Source organism: Strongylocentrotus purpuratus, unplaced genomic scaffold, assembly GCF_000002235.5.
Source record: "Strongylocentrotus purpuratus isolate Spur 01 unplaced genomic scaffold, Spur_5.0 spur5_scaffold_12, whole genome shotgun sequence".
Lineage (NCBI taxonomy): Eukaryota > Metazoa > Echinodermata > Echinoidea > Camarodonta > Strongylocentrotidae > Strongylocentrotus > Strongylocentrotus purpuratus.
The window spans coordinates 21849681-21873008 of NW_022145597.1; the positions used below are offsets into that span (position 1 = coordinate 21849681).

The 23328-nt window shown below is 36.7% G+C and overlaps 2 protein-coding genes across 2 annotated transcripts in view; one reads left to right on the forward strand and one right to left on the reverse strand.

Annotated features, from left to right (window-relative positions):
• LOC582199 (putative glycerol kinase 5) overlaps positions 1-1245 on the reverse strand; it is a 29899-nt gene extending 28654 nt beyond the window's left edge. Inside the window, exon 1 of the mRNA XM_030982119.1 lies at positions 1059-1245. Coding sequence (XP_030837979.1) covers positions 1059-1163 — 105 coding nt within the window. The 5' untranslated portion in view covers positions 1164-1245. The remainder of the gene's footprint in view (positions 1-1058) is intronic.
• A 4108-nt stretch (positions 1246-5353) lies between these two features.
• Positions 5354-23328, forward strand: part of LOC576304 (coiled-coil domain-containing protein 39) — a 30719-nt gene continuing 12744 nt past the window's right edge. The window contains exons 1-12 of the mRNA XM_030982120.1: positions 5354-5776; positions 13319-13438; positions 13933-14079; positions 14761-14919; positions 15776-15868; positions 16515-16643; positions 17841-18032; positions 18910-19013; positions 19283-19469; positions 21178-21318; positions 22014-22178; positions 22977-23114. Of these exons, the coding sequence (XP_030837980.1) occupies positions 5684-5776; positions 13319-13438; positions 13933-14079; positions 14761-14919; positions 15776-15868; positions 16515-16643; positions 17841-18032; positions 18910-19013; positions 19283-19469; positions 21178-21318; positions 22014-22178; positions 22977-23114 (1668 nt within the window). The 5' untranslated portion in view covers positions 5354-5683. The remainder of the gene's footprint in view (positions 5777-13318; positions 13439-13932; positions 14080-14760; positions 14920-15775; positions 15869-16514; positions 16644-17840; positions 18033-18909; positions 19014-19282; positions 19470-21177; positions 21319-22013; positions 22179-22976; positions 23115-23328) is intronic.

A 23328-nucleotide genomic window follows, 5' to 3' on the forward strand; every position in this document is an offset into this window, starting at 1 on the left:
TCTTTTTTTGTTTAAATAATAATAATAATATTTACTTCATGATTTGAACAAGAAATGATAATAAATAGGAAGTAAAGAGTCCAAAAAATAGGATTTTGTTTTAAGTGGCCGAAAACCGGGTCCTTTACTCTATCTCCACGCCGGAGTACGGGTCAAATTTTGGATAGACAGCCTTTTGGCTTTGCACCTCTCAGCGGAACAACAATCGATATTATCAGAGACTGAAGCTTTCAGTCTAATTTCTAAGTTTATCCTAGCTAAATTGTTACTTTTAGTGTTACACTTAAATTAATTTATCAAAACCAAATCATTGGCAAGCTGGTAGTGCAGTGGTACACTACAGCACTGCCAATGTCATTGACCGTCAGCGCGTCACGCCCTAGACCGAATTTTCCGTCTCTTTCGTTCGTTAGCCTCTTATTGGGGTAGGGTCGGCTCTCTCTTTAGAGACGGAAGCCGTTTATACACATGTCCTTGCTAACGCCACGGCCAGTCCTGGTCGTAGCGTTTTGCCCCCAAAATCCCCCAAAATGTCATTTTACCTCGAGCATGTTATATTGTAAATTAGGCCTAGATCTAGGCTATAATAAATCAGTTCCACTTACCAACTTGACTGAAATAATCAGTTTAATAGTCCCTTTTTAGGAAATTATGGGTCAAAATCGGAATCCATGTTGAAAAAGATTTTCAAAATGGATTTCGATTTTGACCCATAATTTCCTAAAAAGGGACTATTAAACTGATTATTTCAGTCAAGTTGGTAAGTGGAACTGATTTATTATAGCCTAGGCCTAATTTACAATATAACATGCTCGAGGTAAAATGACATTTTGGGGGATTTTGGGGGCAAAACGCTACGACCAGGACTGGCCGTGGCGTTAGCAAGGACATGTGTATAAACGGCTTCCGTCTCTAAAGAGAGAGCCGACCCTACCCCAATAAGAGGCTAACGAACGAAAGAGACGGAAAATTCGGTCTAGTCACGCCCATGCAACTCTACGACTACGAGTACAACACAAGTGATGGCAAGTTGCTGTAAAAATAAACGTCCAAATCACCTTCTGCAAACATTGTCCTATCAACTCTGCTTTCTCGTCATACACATGTCCTCTTATCGTTGTTGTTCCAATGTCTATCGCTAAAATGAATCGCTTGTCCGTCATCTTGTTCTCCAGAAATGAAACTTGATGAATGAATTTCTTGTTGTTGTCTTTATGATCACGCCATTCACCAAGATTCAAAAGTCGATTCTTATCGTCGCTCGCGTCGTCTGCTTTGCATTTGCTGATAAGAAAGTATAGCTTCCGGATATTAGATGTGAAATCAGTCGTTTACATGACCCAAATGTACTCCTGCACACTTTGCTGAGCGATGAAACAGATAGGCGAGGAGCAAAAGGCTGTACAGGTTCCAGACACTTCAACCTCACACGACTCGACAAATTAAAGTACCGACCTTTTTTATTGATTGATTGATTTTTATTCGACAAGCTTCCAACATACAACAATATACAATAATAACAGATCAGAAATAAGTCAGCTTGAACAGGATAACCCACGAAAGCTCGAGAGCTTATTTCCAGTGGGGTCCCTTACAAACATGTATAAAAATTAATAACTTAAAATACTAATAATTATTTACAGACAGATAAGAAAAATAAAAGAATTACTTATTAAAGATAATAATAACAACATTAAACTGATGATAGAAATGATAATAAGTACAAGAAGAAAAGGAAGAAGGAGAAGAAGAAAAAGAGGCGGAGGAAGAAGAGGAAAATAATGATGAATTTGTATAATTTCTATAACGTACGAAAACATAAGTATAATGAAAAAGTATGAACTGGCAGAAGAATACAAATTTCAATCATATAACATGTCATTTACTTCTCTTATCTGACTGTCAAGTATTAGGTATTCCTTTAATTTCCTCTTAAAATGAGCATAGTTTTCTATTTCCTTTACACCATTGGGAAGGGAGTTCCAATGTTTTATGGCATTGTAATAAAATGAATTTCCAATACTCCCTACTCTTTCTGGTAAGTTAGTTGAATCGGCTATTTCTTGTATTATAATCATGAAAGTCAGTAACAAGATCAAAGTTGGATCGAATGTAATGATTCGACCTAGTATGATATATTTTATGTACGTGATGCAATACGAGTTGTTTTGATCTTTGGTCGACTTCAAGAAAACCAGCTTTAGAAAGTTCGCTGTAGCCAACATGAGTTCTTGGACAAGAACAGTTGATAAATCTCACCATTTTGTTCTGTATAATCTTGCTTCTTTTGATCTGACTTGTTTATGTTACTATACCATGCAGGGTTAGCATAGTCAAATAAACATTGAATAAGAGCAAAACAGAGTGTACGTCTTGCTTTTAAATCCATACAACTTTGATACCTGTACAAAAATTTCAGACGAGAATTTGCTTTTTTTACAACTGATTCTACTAAAGATGAAAATAAAAATTGCGCTAGCCAACTCAATGCCTAAATACTTCACAGAATCTTTTCTCTTGATTACTTGATTATTGTGTGTCACTTTGAATTCAAATGACTTTTTAGAACTACTTTTAGAACAAAACAAAATGCTTTCTGTTTTTCCCAAGTGTAAAGAAAGCTTATTATTAGTCATCCAATCGACACACGTAGACAGCTGTTCACTGAGCTTTTCCTCAATATTTATCAGGATTTGGATTTGAATAGAGTAGTACGCTGTCATCTGCGTACAATAATAGTTTAAAGTCTTTTATACAAATACACATGGGCCTAAAATGCTTCCCTGAGGAACACCGCATGTTATAGGCATTAGTTTGGAACGAATATCATGAATGGCCACTACTTGGTGTCGATTAAATAAGTAGGATCTGAACCAATCTAAAGCCTTATTAAAACCAATTAGTTGTAACTTCTTCAATAAGACGCAATGATTAACTGTATCAAAAGTTGTTTGCAGATCAAGGAGCACCATACCAACAAAGCGCCCTTGGGAAGTTTCTGTCCTCAAATAATCAGTCAAATGAATTAGACATGTTTCAGTCGAATAATCATGTCGAAAACCAGATTGAAATTCATAAATTATATAATTTTCTTTGAAGTATCTTTCAATTTGAACACAGACCGATTTTTCTAGAATCTTTGATGCTACGCTTAAAGGTAAAGACCAGTATTGGTAACGCCCCAATTTCAAAAAATGAAATGGAAGCTCTCATTACCAATCATGTGAAAGAATATGTTTTGACTAATACATGATGATAAAAAATTTGCCGGGAAACCGCCTACTAATTCATATATTTGGTAAATTTATCTCTCTCATGGTCGTGTGAGAGAGATAGGGTAGTCCCATATACATCTTTCTGTGTATAGTGCTTGTAACTTTACGAAGAATGGGCCAAATTTCTTATCATTTTGATGATTCCAGAACCTTGCAGATGCTAGATGCTAGATGATCAACCTTTTCTGATCGATTCCACAACGTTTCTTTCACAATGCAATCGCATGACCATTACTGGTCTTTACCTTTAAAACACTAATAGGTCCGCTATAGTTGCTAGCATCAGTTTTATCTTTCTTTTTATAAAGTGGAGTCACTTTTGCTATTTTCATATCCTCAGTATTTTCATATCCTATTTTCATATCCTATTTTCACTGTATCCTATTTTAATATCCTATTTTCATATCCTATTTTCTTTTGCTTTTTTGGCAGCCAATACCGTCTCTACCTTGTATAATGTTTGAGTACCATTGGCATATATTATATAGTCTTGGTTTTTCACCCTTTTCACAAGCGGGGCGGTGGTTGGTGACTTGAGAAATGATTAACCTTGTGACAGAAGTTACAGTGAGAACAGAACAGTAAATACAGCAGACGTGTATGGGGGTTGAAATACATAACACATTCTGCTCTGTAGACTGTACGTGTGCCAAGAGTATTGCAGAGTGCTTTCTGCATGGTTGCTCATACTGATCGATGCATGATGACTGTTTCATAATGAGCCCATGATTATGTGAATGCTGTATATATATATATATATAACTTCATCTCATAACATTACAGCCACCATTAGTCGCGTACGCTGGGGGGGGGGGGGGGGTTAAACCTCCCTTCAATTTTGTTTATGTGTATGTTTTTGCGGGAAAAACACCCCCCCCCATCAAATCTTGGGACCCCCCCTCCCCCCCCCCCCCCCCCCCAAAAAAAAAAAATTGTCGTCTACCCCCCCCCCCCCCCGCTTATTCAGCGGCTGGCTGAGTCGTTGCGAAATTTTTGGCTTGATTTCAAAATGTTAACCTCCCCCCCCCCCCCTTAAAAAAATCCTGCGTACGCTGCCCACCATTGGGTGTATACTCGTACTGATAACGATGGTAATAGGCCGATATTCATTATTTTGTGTTTTGTTACGCCTAGTTTCAAAACTGATTGTACCAAAATACTTTGTTTGGCTGTTTAAGGGGTTAGGCTCGACTAGAACATGTGAGTTCTAGTCGAGCCTATGTATACATATCTGGCCCCTTTTACCAACCAATAGTTTCCCTTTTTGTATATGTAAAATCATAGAACGAAATGTATTGCTGTTGGTAAATAAATCAAATCAAATCAAATTCAATCAAGTAAAAGGCCTACAAAGAATTATGAGCAGCTAAACTATATATACAGGCAGGTAGTCTTATGTACCGGTTCCTTTAGTAAACAAAAAAGGCCTATATTTGAATATATTTGGATTTGAATTATAATGGACGTGTGAAGGGGCAAAAGTTAAGAATTCCTCTGATTTCACCTCTTGAGGATATAGAACACACAAGTAAAACATATACTGTATAGAATGCTTGAATTTTTGGAAATCACTGTCTGAAAGCATCTGAGGTCGCGACTCACGAGAATGATTTTCAGTCACTTTATTGGGCTAATTTGATGAACTTCATTCTTGTTTCCGTACTTAATTTACGATTGAAAAAAAAAAGTATTATACATGTCGAAATATTAATTTAAAACAGTGTAAAATTAAATATAGGCCTGTATGTATTGTGATCAGAAAATAGGAATATAGACCTAATCTGCAAAATGTGTGCCATAAAATACTACAAACGATAGGCATAAACATTCCTCACAGACAAACCCAAAATAAAGTACTGAAAATGGTAATAAAGGTTTCAAAATGACATAATTAATTTTGAGCTGAATTTTACAAAATACACGTAGATCTACATGTATAAGTTTGGTATAAGTATATTATGAGCTTGCCCGCCCCGCCCCTTTTAGCAGATCGCTCGTCTAATTGGATCGAAATTTTGAAGGCAAAAATATTGACTGGCCGAGTCCATCCTTTGTGCATCCGGGAACTTCGGAATTCGTTACCACAGCAAACAGATAAACTATGTCGCTGTAGCCTCTACGTATACTGTGAATGTTGATCTACGAAAAAAACTCTTGAACGTAGGGATTATTACAAATTTGCAAGCTAATTTCATTGGTATTACTTGTGGAAGGTGTCACCCTTTCCTTTTTTTTTAAAAACGGAACTTTTCACCTATTCAGTTAGGCACTGAAGCTGATTATATCAGTGTTGATCGCCACTGTAACGTAACAACACCCCCTCTCTCGCCATCTTCCACCGCCGTGCCTTGGGCAGCGCGGTCCTGTAGCTACAGCCGTGTGGAACGTCGAAATCAAGCCAATCCAACATGAGCGTCAAGAGTGTTTTGAGTGATATGGAGTGGGACAGCGGGCTCCAAATTCCTGTCGCCAATCAGGTTAATAAACTGCTGGAGGCACACGTGAGTATATTCAATTTTTTTTTCTTCATGGATTTTTCAATTTTATTGGGAATAAGACGGTTCACATTAGACTAGACTAGATCTACTTAAACTAGTACTTAGTTAGATCTAGAGTCTAAATTATTTTATATTTTTAGTTTTTCTTGCCTGGAACTAGCGCCGTTTTGTTTGCTTATTAACTTTGCAATTGATTTGAAATTCACAAAGATTTTCTTATAAAATCATATGAAATAGGGACTATACTAATTAGTATACTAATTAGGGACTATACTAATTAGGGAGGGCGCTATTCAACTTCACTTGAAATGGTTAAGACCTTTTCCAGAGAGCTGAAAATCCCTTGTTTTCCGAAATTTGGAAACCTTTTTACTTGAAATATTGTATTGAAAGACGCTTTGAACATCTATACGATCTATCAACCTATATCCTGGACTCGGATGGTAATTCTGAACTTGAATTTAACTGGATTTTGTATTTGTCAACTGCCCCGCCCATTTTTGGATTTTGAATATGGCGGCAATTGCACACAGTACGTCATACGCTGGGAAAGCTGGACATGAACTCCCAACAGTTACGCACTTTGGAGGTAAGCCAGTGTTTGTTAAACATAAAGACATCCCAACGATTGATGATAAAGTGATTACAAATGAAGAGATTTTCAAATGTCTCTGTAAAAGTGTGCCTAGCTGTGATATCAAAGGAATTCAGAAAATCGGAGGTCTGTGGAGACTGTATGTAGAAAATCAGGACAAGAGAATCAAGATCATTACGAATGGACTGAATGTACGGAATGTAAACATTGCTGTGTATGACAAAAACCCATTTCTTAGAGATGAAAATGAAAATAGTCTTCGCCTTCTGATTAGGGACATACCACCATCTGCCCATGACTCCCTGATCATTGATGAACTCGAGAGACTAAAGTACAAAGTTTTGGGGACTGTTAGCTACCAACGCCTCCGCGTGGATGGGCGTTTGACAGATTGTCTAACAGGCGACAGAGTTGTGTATATTCAGCAACCATCAACCCCCCTCCCCCGAATCATGAACTTTGGCCTTTTTAAAGGCAAGATCTTCCACTATGGCCAACTCCCGTCAACTACGAGACCTAAAGCTGTATGCTCGAGATGTCTGAGCGAAGGTCATCATCGCTCCCAGTGCAGTGGCCCTGTAGTGTGTCGCCGTTGCAATCAACCAGGACACATCCAGCAAGACTGCACCAGAGATGATACCCCAACAGCTCCGTTACATATGCAAGATCCTACTAGTAAACCTGACACCCCAGCTATACCAGCAGCCGAAGTCGCAACTGCCCCACACGTTCTAGCCAGCATCGAGAAACTCGTCGCATCTGGAAGACAACAAGCGACAATTGAATCGTCTCACAACTACCCATCGCACCATGACTACCAGACGCGCGCTCAGTCAAAGATTACGCAATTTCTGCACGGAGATAGTAGAGAGTCACCCCATGGAGCCGTTGAGAGAGTCGAAGTAAACAAACCGGATAATGTGTCATCCTCTTCCGCTAACAAGTTTGCTCCTCTCTCTAGCAATCCTGATTCCTACGTTTCGCCCTCACGTACAGATGCTTCAAGCAATGTCTCTTCATGCGAAGTTGATGACGGCAGCGAAGAAGAAGCCTCCGAAATATCTTTGGAATCACCCGAGTTGCCAACACGCCGAGTGAAAGATGATACAGATAAGAGTAAAAAGAGGAAGCAAAAGTCGACGAAAAAACCACCGAAAAAAAAATGATAGATATGTCAAACAAACTTATTTCAATTTGATTTTTGTTATACAATCTTCCTTTTTCATGTAAATGTCGAATTGTCATTTCTTAAGTTTAAACGTTCGTGGTCTTAGAAATAAGGAAAAACGAAGTCAAATTTTCAGATGGTTTAGACATCAAAAGGGACACATATTCTTTGTACAAGAAACTTATTGGACAGCCGACATTGAAAAAATTGTGAAAAGTGAGTGGCGTGGGCCGTGTTATTTTTCGCACGGCACAAATCACTCCAAAGGAGTTGCTATACTATTTGATGAACACCTAGACATAGATGTCACTAGTATAGAGCAGAGTGATGATGGAAGAAAGTTGTTACTAAGAGTTAAAATGGGAACCCTTTTATTGACAATGGTAAATGTATATGCACCAACTAAGAAAAAGCAAAGAGAACGGTTTTTTAGAAATCTGAATACTTTCGTATCAAATTCTTGTGAAAAGTACGAAAAATCTAAATTAGTAATGGCAGGAGACTGGAATTGTGTACTGAATGTCAAGAAAGACACTATACATGTTCAGGGAACAAACCGTTCCTATTACAAGAAACCGCTAAATTTTAGTAGATTGTTAAAGAAATACGAATTGTGTGATATCTGGAGGAAAATGAATGTTAATACTATTCAGTTTACCTGGAGAAATAAATATCTAAAACTTGCTTCAAGATTAGATTATTGGCTGGTCGATAAAAGTTTTTTAGGGAGAGTTGTAAACACAGATATCAGACCATCAATAAGAGCTGATCACAACGCAATTTCTTTAAAAATCAAAACAAAAACTGTTCAAAAGGGTCCAGGTTACTGGAAGCTGAACAGTCGTGTTCTGTCTGATGACTGTTATCATAAAAATATTTGTGATGTTATTAGTTCAATGAATTCTCAAAATATGAGTCCCCTACAGAAATGGGAACTTTTGAAAATAAAGATACGTGAATTTACACAAAAATATTGTAAACATAAAGTTGCAGATCAAAAAAATAGAAAAGGGTTCTTAGAAATGAAGCTTAATGTATTACAAAAATGTATTGATAACCAAAGTGGAAATAATGATAATGAAAACGAATATAGGGTCATAAAAGAAGAGCTGGAAAATATATATAAAGTAGAATCTAAAGGAGCTGGTATCAGAGCTAAGGCAAGATGGATGGAAGAGGGAGAAAGAAGTACTAAATATTTTCTTAGCTTAGAAAAGAGAAATGCTAGCAGAAAAAACATAAATCAGTTGAAGACAGGAAATGGGAAAAGAATTATTGAAAAACAAGACGAAATATTGAAAGAAACCGTTGATTTTTATAGTAAGTTGTATACTAAAGAAGATATTGATGTTAAAAATGCAGAAGATTATATTTTTTCTCAAAATACTTCATCTCTCTCTGACGATGAAAATAAAATATGTGAAGGTTTATTAACACACAGAGAATGTAAACAAGCTGTATTCGCAATGAAGAAAAACAAAACTCCAGGTTCTGACGGAATAACCGCGGAATTCTATCAGGTGTTCTGGAATGAGATCTGTGATATTTTAGTTGCCGCTCTTAACGAGTGTTATGCTAATGAGAAAATGTCGGATACTCAAAGGAAAGGAATAATTACTTTGATATACAAGAAAGGGGATCATCGGGAGCTGAAGAATTGGAGACCGATCACATTGCTGAATAGTGATTATAAAATAATTGCAACAGTGCTTGCAAACCGTTTTCAAAAAGTAATTGGTAAAATTATTCATGAAAACCAGTCGGGTTACATAAGAGGTCGTCTGGCGGCTTGTAATGTAAGACTTACTAAAGATATCATCGAATACATGACAAGGAACGGTAAAAACGGTGCTCTTATGATGGTAGATTTTTCTAAAGCCTTTGATGTAATTGATGTAACTTTTATCAAAAAATGTCTGAGTAAATTTAATTTTGGACCTGTTTTCCAGAAGTGGGTAACAATTTTATACACAAATATTTCAAGTTTTGTAATTGTAAATGGTTATCTGAAACTTTTAGTGTTCTGAGAGGAATACGCCAAGGGTGTCCCCTCTCGGCCTTATTGTTTGTAATGGCCGCAGAATTAATGGCAAATAAAGTGAGAGAAAATAAGGAAATCAAAGGTCTAGATATTGATGATAAAGGTATTGATCTGAAATTGCTGCAATATGCAGATGACACCTTATTTTATGTATCTGATATAAATTCTTTTGAAAATATTTTAATCGAATTAGAGGTTTTTGGCAAAGTTGCAGGACCGAAGTTAAATAGAGAAAAGACTGTCTTGAGTTGGATTGGAACAGCCTGTCAACGATGGTCGCTAACTTGTTTTGGTTTACATTGGACAGATGGGCCAGTAAAATACTTAGGACATCATATCGCACCTGATCTGCAGTGTGCTTTAAAGATTGATTGGGAAAATAAATTAGAAAAAATGCAAAAACTGCTAGATAACTGGAGAAAAAGAAACCTGACTTTGTTTGGAAGACTGACTATTATTAAATCACTTGCAATTAGTCAAGTTATACATTTAATGATTGTTGATACAATACCGTCTACTTTTTTGATAAAACTTAATAGCCTGATATTTAAATTTCTTTGGAAAAGTAAAATTGAAAAGGTAAAACGATGTATTGTTACTGAGGATTATTGTGAAGGAGGAATACGAATGATTGATGTTAAAAGGCAAATGTTTAGTTTTAGGTTGAAGTGGCTTGGGATGTTTTTAGATAATACAACAGGAAATTGGAAAGATATGTGTAAACATTGGTTTGACTGTTTGGGAGGGCTGCATCTACTCCTCAATTGCAATTATACTGATTATACTTTAAATCTCTTAAAACTTAGAAACGTCCCACATTTTTACATAGAAATATTACATGCATGGTACCTCATAAACAAATACACATCCGCTGAATGTCAGACACAGAAGCATGTCGACGAAAATATTTTATGGTATAATCAAGATATTGTTTTTGAAAAGAAAATGTTATTTTATGAAGACTGGTATTATATACTTAAATGATATCTTTAAAGATGGTACTTTTGTTTCAGTAAATGAATTATTTATCCGCCTTAATACTAGAAGAAGTAAACAATTTTTGATTTTTGACTATACAAAGCTACAAAAATCAATTCCAAAAATTTGGATAAATGATAAACATAGGGTACCTTTGGTTTTCAAAGACCATAATCTCTCTATCCCCCACTTTGTATTTGGAAAATCAGTTAAGCCTGTTAGTTTTTTGAGTAGTAAACAGTGGTATAATATGATCAGTTTTGAACAAATTAAAATAAATAAATGTTGTTTGTATTGGGAAGATGTCTTGCAGAAGGACGTTAAATGGTCTTCTGTTTTTGATAGGAATTTGATTGGGATAAAAGATTTTCGTCTACGTGAATTTAATTTCAAGCTTTTATATAATATGTTACCAGTCCGTAACAATCTGTTCAAGTGGGGTCTCGCATACGATAACCTTTGTTTAAAATGCAAAAAAACTGAAGATGTGCTTCATGCTTTCATTTCATGTAAGGCAAATGAAAGGTTCTTTAAGTATTTAAAGGACTTAGTTTTACGTGCTTTCAATCTTAGAATAGAGATAGATATTGTTTTATTACTCAAAATGAATTCGCAAATCGAAATCGATTTGATAATGACTATTGCTTTTTGGTCGATTTATAAAATGATTATTTTTCGTAATAAGTATGGATATGATAATAGAGATTTGAGTTTGATTTACTTATTTAAGAGAGAAATGACTGACAGAATAGAAATAAACGAACATTTGAAAGTACAAAATATGAAATTTCCTGCGAACTTGCTTAGTTATATTTGAGTAAATAACTTGTGTATTATTGATGTTCCATTGATTTGCTAAATTGTAAGCAAAATTATGTTACTGTTTGAATATTGAATAAACACCTCTAAGAGGCAAAGAGAAAAAAAAAAATACTAATTAGTCTAGTCTCATGATATTTCTTCAGATTTAGATTAGGTCTAGATCTAGAGTCTAGATTTAACTTTTAGATCTAGAATCTAACTGTTAGATCTAGATCTATGTCAAGAGTTCTGATTTTTTTTTAAATCTCAAAATTTTGAGCAAGAACAATATCTTATTTTCATTAATAAAGCAAGGCTTTATAAATAAAGGCCCAGGGTGCTACAAGAATTTTTTTCACCACTTGCCCTGTCGGGCAAGTGGGTTTTCAATTTACTTGCCCAAACAATATTTCCACTTGCCCAAAACTTTTTGTTTACTAGCACAATCGAGAAAAAACAGCTGATCAACGCACGTGTGTGTCTGTGCAAGCCGCTGTCATTTGGAAACGTAGGCTAATTTTCAGCTGTTAATAATTTGGGTCAACTCTTCCATCAAGAAACGTCATGTAAATAATGGGTAATCAACTATTTTAAATAAAGTACGGACATTTTTATTTCATCATTCACTGCTATAAATATCATGCCAAAATTTGTAAATTCTTACTAAATAATAATATTGAAGATATTTTACGATAAATCTCGGATAAGTATGCGAAAACTAGACTAAACAACGTCGCTAAAACCATGAAAACAAAACAACAACGGCTTATATTCTGGGGGTCTCGATACTATTATCAAAATGACTCGCTCGGTCGGATCTTGAGACCGCAGTAATAAATTGAAAACGAGACAAAAACATTCATCTGATTTATATGAGCAGCGAGTTTTAAATAATATGTTCACAATCATTAACAGTCATTATGAATAAATATCAAACATTTGACTTTTTGTACTTACTAGAAAATCCCTGTTGTTTATTCCATTCCGATTCGCACGTGTTCATTTCCCTAGAATAATGACGTCATATTTGGCGTGATTCAACCAATCGGCAATCAGAGAATAGCAAAGGCCTGTCGGTGCGGCCTGCAGAGCTAGAGAGAGAGAGCGCGAATAAGCTCGCAGCTGGTACGATCGCGCTAGCTGTCTCTAGCTAGCTCACGGCCGGCCGTGCGTGGAGGCGGAGCGGCATTCATGGCTTGAAGTGTCACTGTTGCATGCGCGCTGAGCTAGCTGAGCTGGCTAGCTGTCTGTGAAGTTTTTTCGAAATCGGAACGATCGCTTTTTTGCTTCTGGATTTTGACGACGGGTAAGAAGTTGACGGGTGAATGGTAGAGTTCTTGGACACTAGGAAATTACTGTAAAAGTATCACTTGCCCGAATCGGGCAAGTGATAATTTGATTTACTTGCCCGACGGCTCAATTTGGTTGCCCCGGGACGTCGGGCAAGCGGGTTTGTCGCGCCCTGAGGCCTTTCTGAAGACTGAAGTAAAATTGTCCTTGTCATGTTTTTGACATTGCAAAAAACAGCGGTGTCTATGTGTGCACACACTTACTTTGATGTGAAACATTGCATTTCAACTTCAAGGCTTTTGAATAAATCTAAAGTGCCAACAAATAAATGTTATTTTCCTTCAAAATAGTTAACACTTTTTGTTTGTCTTTAGAACAAGTAGACTTAGACCTAGTAATAGTAGTATAACTAATATTAATAGAGACAAAAATTGTGTGTTATTTGTTTTGTTTCACAATGGTGCTGCGCAGACATGGACACTCTAGCCATTCTTTCAAAGTAAACAAATGCAGATCAAAGGTATAGATCTACACTGAATATACATGTACCTTGAATACCTTGAATACCAAAGCTTCTGGAAGAAAGCCGTCTCCAGCTGCCAAGCTTCCAGGTCTAACTTCAAGTTGATTTTTGCTGTAGGCACTCATTACAGATTTCTTTTCCTTTTTCAGGTTGCTAAAGGACAGAAAGAGAAGGCGAAACTCCAAGGGGAGGTCAGTCAGAATGAAGACCGTGTTCATGCTATGTCAGAACATATGAAGAATGTGCAGCAGGAACTCAACCAAACACAGGTAATCAACAACAACAACAAGAACAAACAAAATTATTGAGCTCCTTCGGAACCTTGAGATGTTTTGTTCTTTAAATACCATTCTCCATCAAATTTATTCATCAAATTCATTAATTTCCACTGAAAAGCAACCCAAAGCAAAATAAGAAATTAAATAATATTTTATGATGATATTGATAAAACATGAAACAAAACAGATATAAGCAAGGTCTTCTTTAGTTCTCAAATTTTGCTCTTCGTAACTGGAAGTCATTATGGCTCTTTAAATTTTCTTTTATATCAGATATTCTGAGAACTGACAAAAGAGAATGACATGCATCTTGCATCCAATAAGGAGGAAGGGCTACTCAAGCAACATCATTTCTTTAACACACAAAACATTTGAATATTTACAATTTCTGGTGCATATTATTGTGTTATCACAGCAATTATTTCGTTAAATGACAAAGGTTTTTCCACTTGATTTACATATTCATCTTGTCTTTGTATATGCAGAATCTTTGCAGAGCCAGGGACAACGAGATTGAGACAGAAAATCACATGAAGCTAGTGGCCCAGAGGGAAGAAGGGCGATTGAAGCAAGAGATCGTCAGGCAGGAGAATGACCTCGGTGACATCAAAGAGAGGAAAAACATCCATCAGGTAAGAGGTCAAAGTTCTGTTTACTAAGTAAATGAAAATAGAAAGTAGAATACAGCTACATTACACAATCAAACATGCTTCAGCGATCACCTGTTTAGGAAGACCACATGTTTATAAGGATAATATTTCTCTGTTTCCCTTGAATGGTGTTTCTCATTGTAACCTTAATGAACCTTCTTTTGATGTTTACCTGCTTATATTGACCTGGCTGATCTCATCTCCCTTTAGTACATTTCATTTACAGAATAACAGTTTATGTAAAAAAAAAAATTAAACTTCTGTGCAAGTATTAGTGACAAGACGTGCATATAGATTTGGTATAATTCAAACCCTCTCATTAGGGTAATAGATGAAATAGTTTGAGAATACCACCCTGTTCATTTTTTTCCTTCTCATTATAGGACTGAAGTAATTCCCTTTGTTGGCTGGCGAAAATAGAATATGTCAAAACAGATGTCATAAATATAACTGTTATTTATCATTGTCATGGTCTTTTCTTCATCAGAACACGATTTTCAGGAACACCCAGAAGTTAAAACCCATCCATTAGGGTAACAGATGAAGTAATTTTACATTCCCCCCTTCTCATTACTAAAGTAATTCCCTTTGTGGATTGGTGAAAATACGTGTAGATATGTATAAATGTATAAATATAACTGTTCATGGTCTTTTCTTTATCAGAACACAATTTTCAAGAACACGCAGAAGTTAGAGGAGCTCAAGTCGCAGCTGAACTGGGACCAGCAAGCCTTGGAAGCCTGGCTGGAGGAGTCCGCCAGGAAGGATGAAGACTTCATGACCATCACCAAGTACAGGCAGATCGATGACGCCAAACTCAAGGTAAGACCAGGGACCCATTTCACAAAACTTGTCATCAGTGACAAATGACAGTTGTTGTTATAAGCTACTGAAATCCTTGCTTCTGATTGGTTATCGGCAGATTTGTCACTAATTTTTGTCATTTGTCATGAAAAAGGGGTTTGTGAACCCCCCCCCCCCCCCCAGGACCCTGTTTCATAAAACTTGAAATCAATAACAAGTTACAAGCTACTGTTACAAGCTACTGAAATCATGGCATCTGATTGGCTGAGAGCAAATTTGTCATAGAAATTTAGCATTTATTATAGATAAAAAGTTTTATGAAACAGAATCCAGGGCCCTGTCTTATAAAGAGTTGTGATATCACAATTTTGGAGTCCCCTATCTCTTATGTACATTGTTGCGAATAAGTTGCGATTGATATCGTCTCTTTATATTAAGATAGGACTCGGGACGGTAGCGATGACAATCACATTGGCATTCACAACAAAGAGACTCCAATTCAGGATGAAATTTAAAAATGCAGTGACTTTGGAACCAGATTATGATGACAAAGCCCACCAAGTTTTAAAAAGTGTATTGAAAATGTTAAGTAGCTATCCTCTTTAAATGTGTCAGAAAAATATCTATTTTCAAATTTCTATAAAAAATGGGATGCTTCGAAATGAATCCTTCCTTTAGTTCATTTGATTTTATTGCCCCATTTTATCAATAATTACTCCTTCGTCAAATGCTGAGAGCCAGAAGGGCATTAACTCCTTGCAAAATTATCAGCTAAACGGCCTACTGTCTCTCATGAGATGGACACAGTGATATACTGGTTAACAGAGGTATATAATAATATAATAATTACCTGAAAATGTTTTATTTATTGCAGGAGTTGAGATTGCAGATGGAGAGAATGACTGAGATATGCCAGAAGAAGAAGAAGGACTTAAATTCAGAAATGACAGAAACACTTACAGCACAGGTAAGAAGTAAACAATGTTTTAAAGGCAAAGAATTCTCATATTACAAAAGGAGGTAAAATTATAAAGAAAATAATTTAAGCTGTCTTTCCATAGCAAGGATATAGTATAAAGAGATCAAGATAGTTTTCTTTGATTTTCATGTAGCCACAGTGAAAATACACCAGTTAAAAAATGCAAAATGAAAGATTTGTGCACTGCATTTTAGTCTTTCTTCTGTAACTATACCTTGTTACTTGTGGTGATTCCAGTTCATATCTGGATTTATTTTTGATTTCATTTATATAAACAACTAAAATATGTTTGAAGAGTTCAAAGAAAATGTGAGATAATTACAGTCAAACCTGCTTAAGTGACCACCTGTCTACAAAGACCACCCTTTTTTTGTTTCCCTTGAAAATGGTTTCTCATCAAAACATGCACTAAAGGAACCTGTCTACAAAGAACACCTGTCTTCAAAGACCACTTTTTGTGTTCCCCTTGGGTGGTTGCTTTAGACTGGTTTGACTGTACCAGTGTAATCCTAGGTTATATTTTAGCTTGCGAGGAAAACCTCATGCCACATGAAAGGAAAAGGTAATAAATGTTTAAACCTCTGAGCATCAAAATGTGATTTAATTTTTTCTCTTCATTTTCAATATCCTGTAGCTGGAGATGGACAAGACTGCAGAAGAGTTCCGCAAGTCGCACAACGATCGTCAACAGCTGATAGAGCAGTGGGAGCAGACCATAGAACAGATGCAGCGCAGAGATAGAGAGATGGACAGGCTTGCCACGGTAAAGCACAAGCCTTTCAAGCCTTTTTGTTCCTGATTATAACTAAATTATAATGAGTAGTTGGCAAAACAACTGGATGGTTGCTGTACAAGCTCTTGAGAGCAGCACTAAATGTCAACTGGAGTGACCATATGACCAATATTGAACTGTATAGGGACATTACACCGATCTCAGCCAGACGAGGGACCGTCTCCTCCGTTTCAGTGGGCACTGCTGGAAGAGCAAGAGTGAAATCATTTCACAAATGCTCTTCTGGGAGCCCTCAAGGGGCGAGCGCACCAGAGGGCGCCCAGCAATGACTTACATTAACCAGTTAGAAAAAGACACCTGTCTACCAAGACAGGAGCTCCTAAAGATCATGGAGAATAGAACTGAATGGAAAAAGCTTGTCAAATCAGTGCGAGTATGCTCGACCTAGTAGTAGTATAATGAGTAATAAGTTTGTAGATATTACTTAGGTTTTTTTTTTTTAAATGGCTAAACAAACTGTTCAAAAGAAAGTAATCCATTAACATTTTCATCTTGGGCAAGTTTGCTTTATTACCAATCAATCTGCACTCGGCTTCTCCTACATGAAGTAAAGTATGCTCCATCACTTTGCTAAAAGATGTAGAATTAGGGCAAGGGTTGCAATTGGTTTAGGTTGGGTTTAGGGTTAGGATTAGGTTTTAGCGTTTGGGTTTCATGGTTGAAGTTAGGAATTCAGTTAGTGTAGGAAACAGACTTCAGAACAAATGTCACCTGAGCATGTGTTGTTGGACCTTAAAGGGATCCGGTAACTTTGTCTCAAATTCTGAAACAAAATCCTGGATTTAGCTCATGCTGCAATGATAATGACAAACCTTCAGGTCAGTCAGGAACCCCATGACTTTTACAAGCTGATTGCCTGTCTGATTATCAAGATATTTATGATTGGAAATCGAAATTTGAAAATTTATTTTCCTAACAGATTTTATAACACTACAGTCTATTGGGGAAAACAAGTATGGTAAAACCGGTCACTCTAAGATTTTTACTTTGTTGAGGCACTTCATGATCATTTTAAAGCGCAATTTCTGTAGGGCTTCAATATTACACAATATCACAAACACTGATAACACCAAGGGCTGTGCATCTCAGATTTAGCATTGTTAAACAATGCCTTTAATCATGACTTTCCTGGGTCTAACTTTTATTACTTTCTCTGGCTCCATCCAGAAACTGGCAGAGGCCAAATCGGATCTGATGGACCATGAGGAGATGGTGAAGGAGAAGCAGCAGTTCCTGGAGAGCGAGATGGAGAACAACCAGGAGCAGAACAAGAAGATCCAGGCCACAGACCGCCTGGCTGCTAGGCTCCGCCTGGACTATCAAGACAACGAGAACCAGAGGATTCAGTTTGCGGATGAGGTAAGGATACAGCTGCCAAGTGTCCCTCGAAGAGGACCTAATGCCGTCGGTCCTCTTTTTGCTTTAATACTAAACGAGCGTTAATGATTTCTTAGCAGTCAGGTAAAATAACCACCACTACCTACCTACCTTAGCCTCTATGTCATTTACAAAGTCCAACTTTCTTCTTCCACTTGGGAGGTCTCCAGCCTAGAGCCATTTTGTTGCATTTGCTTTTTCTCTCACCCACTTGCCATCCTATGAATAACACACAAAAAATTAAATATTTTGCCATTGCTGTTTTTTAAGCAGTTTGCCATGTAATGTGTAAATGATCCTCAAGTGTCTGATGCCTAAGTTAAAAACCTTTTCTTGACATGTACCTAATATAGTATTACAAATGATGTTTTTCAAGATCGTTGTTAATATCCAAACCTCATAAGGCCTGTATTCATCAGCTCAATATTGCCAAATAACCCGCTATTTTAACTATCCCTATCGCAAATTATCAAGCCAATTTGCTTCTTTATCAGCCTGCAGTTGCAATAAGTGGGATATTTGGTCGAGATAATCATTCCAAGATATCTTGGGCTAGTTTGCAAAATATCCCGCTATTTGTCCGGTGCGTCTCAACAGTCCGAAGACTCGCACTATGCGCGAACGCTGAGCAAAGCTAATTTCTCGAGTTCAAGTTTGGAGTTTAGAGGTTGAGTCTCGACTGATGAAGACATGATTTGTAACCTTGGGCTTATTTCCCAAATCAGAAATAGCGGGCTTTTTGGCAATCTCAAGCTGATGAAGACAAACCTATAGAGACATATTTGTGGTATGCATTATACAAGACCTGGCTATGAACGTGGTGCTACCTATTTATTCCATATCTTCTTATCTTCATCAGCTGGAGACCCTGAAGTTCACAGTGGAGAGGACAGCCACTGACCTGGAGGCCATGAGGAGACAGGTCAACGAACTCAAGAAGGATGTAGAGGTCAAGAAAGAGAGGTAAGACAAATTCAATATTTTTTTATATATGGGTCATATAATATGACAAGTGACAGTTTTTGTTATAAGCTACTGAAATCCTTGCTTCTGATTGGTTATCAGCAGATTTGTCACTGATTTTTGTCATTACCGGTAGTCATTGAAAAAAGGCTTTGTGAAAAGCCCCTCGGAAGAATGGAAAATGCCAAGGGATTTGTACACATAATTTGTAACACCAAAACAACTCCATAATCCGATATTCATCCTTTTCACTTGTGTTCAATCGGTAGAGTGGAAAATGCCAAGAGGCACCGAGGTGAGCTGATGAGTAAACTCAAGTCTGCCACGGACCAGTCCCTCTCGGCTGAGGAGATGGCAGCCATCATGGACGGCATGCTGCAAGATGAGGAGACGACACTGCACTTCTTGGAGCAGGAACTCAAGAGGCTTAGAGATCTGCAGTACAAGAGGTCCCAGGTAAGTGATTTCAATGATCAAGGGGTGTTTCACAAAGATCCTAAGTTGAGCTTAACTCTAAGTTGGACTTGAACATTATGGAGAGCCATTTGTAGCCTCAAAATGAAATATATTCAAAAGCAAAAATTGAAGTATTTTAGACTTTTCATAAATTCTTCATCAAGAACATAAAAATCTCCTTGATAATAAAAAATATGAATGATTGGAATCAACATTTTATGCCTTTTAAAATAACTTTTACAAAATATTTTTAAAGGATGCTAACGGTTTTCCATAATTGTTAAGTCCAACTTAGAGATAGGTTCAACTTAGGATCTTTGTGAAACAGCCCCCCCCCCCCATGTCATGAATATTCAATGGTTGTTCTGACATAAAGCTTATCCACACTACCAAATTAACCCTTGCTGACTCCAAACTGACCAATTGTTTCAGTCTAGTTGGTGTGACTGATATAATACAGACCTAGTGCCACCTTACCAATCACAATATCCTTAATCATGATTAAGGGTAGCCTTTACTTTTAAACGGTTTGAGTAAAAATTGGTTCAATTAGCTGTCATGCACTCTTGGGACTAATGTTCTCATGATTAGTCCTTTGTAAGTGTTCAGTACATATTCAGTGTTATTCCTGTTCAGTTCAGTATACATGTACATTTCCTTGTTAGTGATTTCTAAAGCTAGGGTTCTTGGCCATTTTTATGTTCTCTTGTCAGAGACAGATCTTGCCATTATCCCTGACTCGCTATGTTTCCATTAACTCTTCAATCCACTCCCACTGTACTCGTTCAAATGCAGACTTTCACATCCCATATGCAAGAACTTCAGTTTCTCAAAAGACAATTTACTATGCAGGTCCCAAACTATGGAATGCATTGCCACCTTATCTAAAATCTGCATGCTCTCTGAATGTTTTCAAGAGACAATACAAAGAAAGGCTTTTACAATCTTATCCACATTGAGTCACCTGTTGTTTGTTGTTTATGTCAATGTTAATTGTTATATCCCTGGTTTGTATGGGTTTTTTCTTTTTATAATTGTTATTTCTATTTTCTATTTTGTATGTACTATTATTCTGCTTGGGTCTAATTTCATCCTATGTATTAACTTTACTTCTCATCTTGCCTTTCTCTCCTTCAATTTTCCTTCCTCTTCCCCCCCCCCCCCTCTCTCTCTCTCTCTCTCTATCTATCTCCCTCTCTTGTTTCTCTCTGACCCAGCTGTAGCTGTATATGTATTCTCTCCCTCCTGTTGTTGTACATGCAACAGTATACAATACAATTTATTTTATTCTAAGGGGTCAAATTCACAAGATCTTTGAGTAGATCTTTAATCTGATCCCCACTCAATTCATGTTATTTGTGTTGTCATCTACTGATTTTGCTATGTCCATCTTTTTATATTTGTTATACATGTATGCGTTTATTCGCAATTCTATGTGTCTGTTTTTTATATTGAGTGAATAAATTATTTGAATTTGGTTTGATTTCCAAAGCTCTTTTGAAGTGCATGGAGACGTAATAAATGTGATATGCGCTATACAAGAACCAAATATTATTATTATTATTTACTTAAGGAATATTCCCTAACATCTAAAGTAATGGAAATGTGTGCATAATATTGTATGTTTCCTCGTTATTTCTGACTTATTCCTTTCTATTTCCTACTTATTATTTCTCTTCTTGCCTCATATCGTAATTAAAAATTGTAGGAGCTGTATGAAGCCAAGACTGCAGAGAAAAACACAAACGCCGAGATCCAAGGAGCCAGGGCAGCGAGTCGCAACCTTTCAAGCCGTATCAACAAAATGGACCATGATTCACTCAAGCAACAAGAGATTATTTATAACCAGGTACGTCAAAGGGAGGAGAAATGAAGAAATGATCAATACAATCAATTAAATAATCAATTTAGGGTTATCGATAGGGTGCGCCCATCTAGCTGTCATGTTTGCTCCAGAGTAGAAAGTGAAGAATTTGGTTTTATAAAGACGTTATCAAAGAAGATGAAAGGATAAAGCATGTATTTGAATTGTCTTAGCCTTCGCAAACTCGAATGCATATTCATTTATGTACTTGTTGGTGTACAAGCAAATCATGAAGTATCAAAATGATAAACCATGAGATATGCACAGTAATTGACATATTTTTTAGTAAACCATGAAATGTTATCAAATAATGCATGGTCATCTGGGCACATTTTTGTAAATCATAAGATATCTAAATAATATTACACAGTCATCCTGATACTCTTTGTAAATCATATTACTGTAACAGTATTTCACAGTTATCCGGGTACATTTTATAAACCATTACTTATTAATCTGTTCACATTGACGTATATTTCATTAATATTGTAATATTTCATATGTATTGTATTATTTCATATGTATTGTATTATTTCATATGTTTATTTGAAATTTTGTTTAATATGTGTTTGTTTATCACTGTATTTTGATTGTTATAGCGCTTAGAGACTTTGGTGGTGAAAGCTTTATAAGCAACATTTTTATTATTATTGATTATTATTGATTTTTTTCTACTTCAGGATTTCACGGTCCAGCAGCTGGAGCGTAAGATAGCCCGCCTGGAAGGGGAGAGGAGCACGGAGGAGATGGACATGCTCAACGCTCGGATCAAGGAACTCACAAACTTCCTGGAAGAGCGCAACAACACGCACGGTCTGCTCAGCAACCAGCTCAAGCGATTGCAGGTACGTCGGTGATCTTTTGTGGATATGGAAGGGGGGGTGGGGGGGTTAATTGCTTGACATTTCTTAGGGTGTTCCCAGTGTTCTTGGCAGGAATTTTTTTTACCATAAGTCCTAAACTTAAATAAAGTAGGGTCTTGCAGCAGGATATCATCTAATACATTCAAATTAGTGATGTAGATATTTGTAATATTTGCTTGAAATTTTGATCAATTTCTTATGGTGTCCCCATTCTTCTTGGCAGGATTTTTTTAACCATAGGTCCTAAACTTAGGTAAAGAAGGTCTTGCAGCAGATTATCATCTAATAAATTCAAATAAGTTATGTAGATATTGATAATATCTGTAATTCCAAAATTGTGTCAGTGATGTTATTTCACCTGAGCAAATTGAAGGTTTTATTTGTAAACATTTGTCTTGGATTATGTATGTTCATTTATTGTCTAATCAGTATTACACTGCATGCAGTTTGACCAATTGTGAAGGACATTCTAATATTTTATCTACTACATTAGGGCTGCACTGATAATGTTTAAATGCTGATTATATGAGTTCATTTCGTCTGTTTGGAGCCAGAAGGATGTCAAACCTAGGTAAAATAACAAGTTAACGCCCTTCTGGCTGTAAACAGACTATTTACTGTATGAAACCTCGTCAGATGATGTTGCTGTTGATTTTTATGGCATTTTCCATCATCGTTGGAAGATTTTCGCCAGATTTTTGTCAGAGAGATAATTAAAGCATCGTATCCACGATATTTGTACTTAACCTTTGACCTTTCGACATTCCTTTCTTCCTGCAGGACGACATACGTCGGGTCAAGCGTGACCTCGACAAGAGCGGGGCGGAGAAGGCCGACCTGACAAGCAAGATTGAGGAGCTCAACCTTCACAATGATAGCTCCAACCGTGAACTCAAGCACATCGTCAGGGATAAGCAGGTTAGTTGCATTGTAAAGATAATGGCTCGTATACATAAAGGTGGACTAAGTGTAATGTATCAGGATATACTCCATTTGTTCTAAGGAGCACAAAAGGTCAAGCTTTACATTCTTGGCAAATAACTAGATTCCTGCTACAAAATAAATAAACAAAACAAATCCATACCGGTATTTGGATTGAAAATTGAAGATTATTTCATGTTGGCGTTATTTT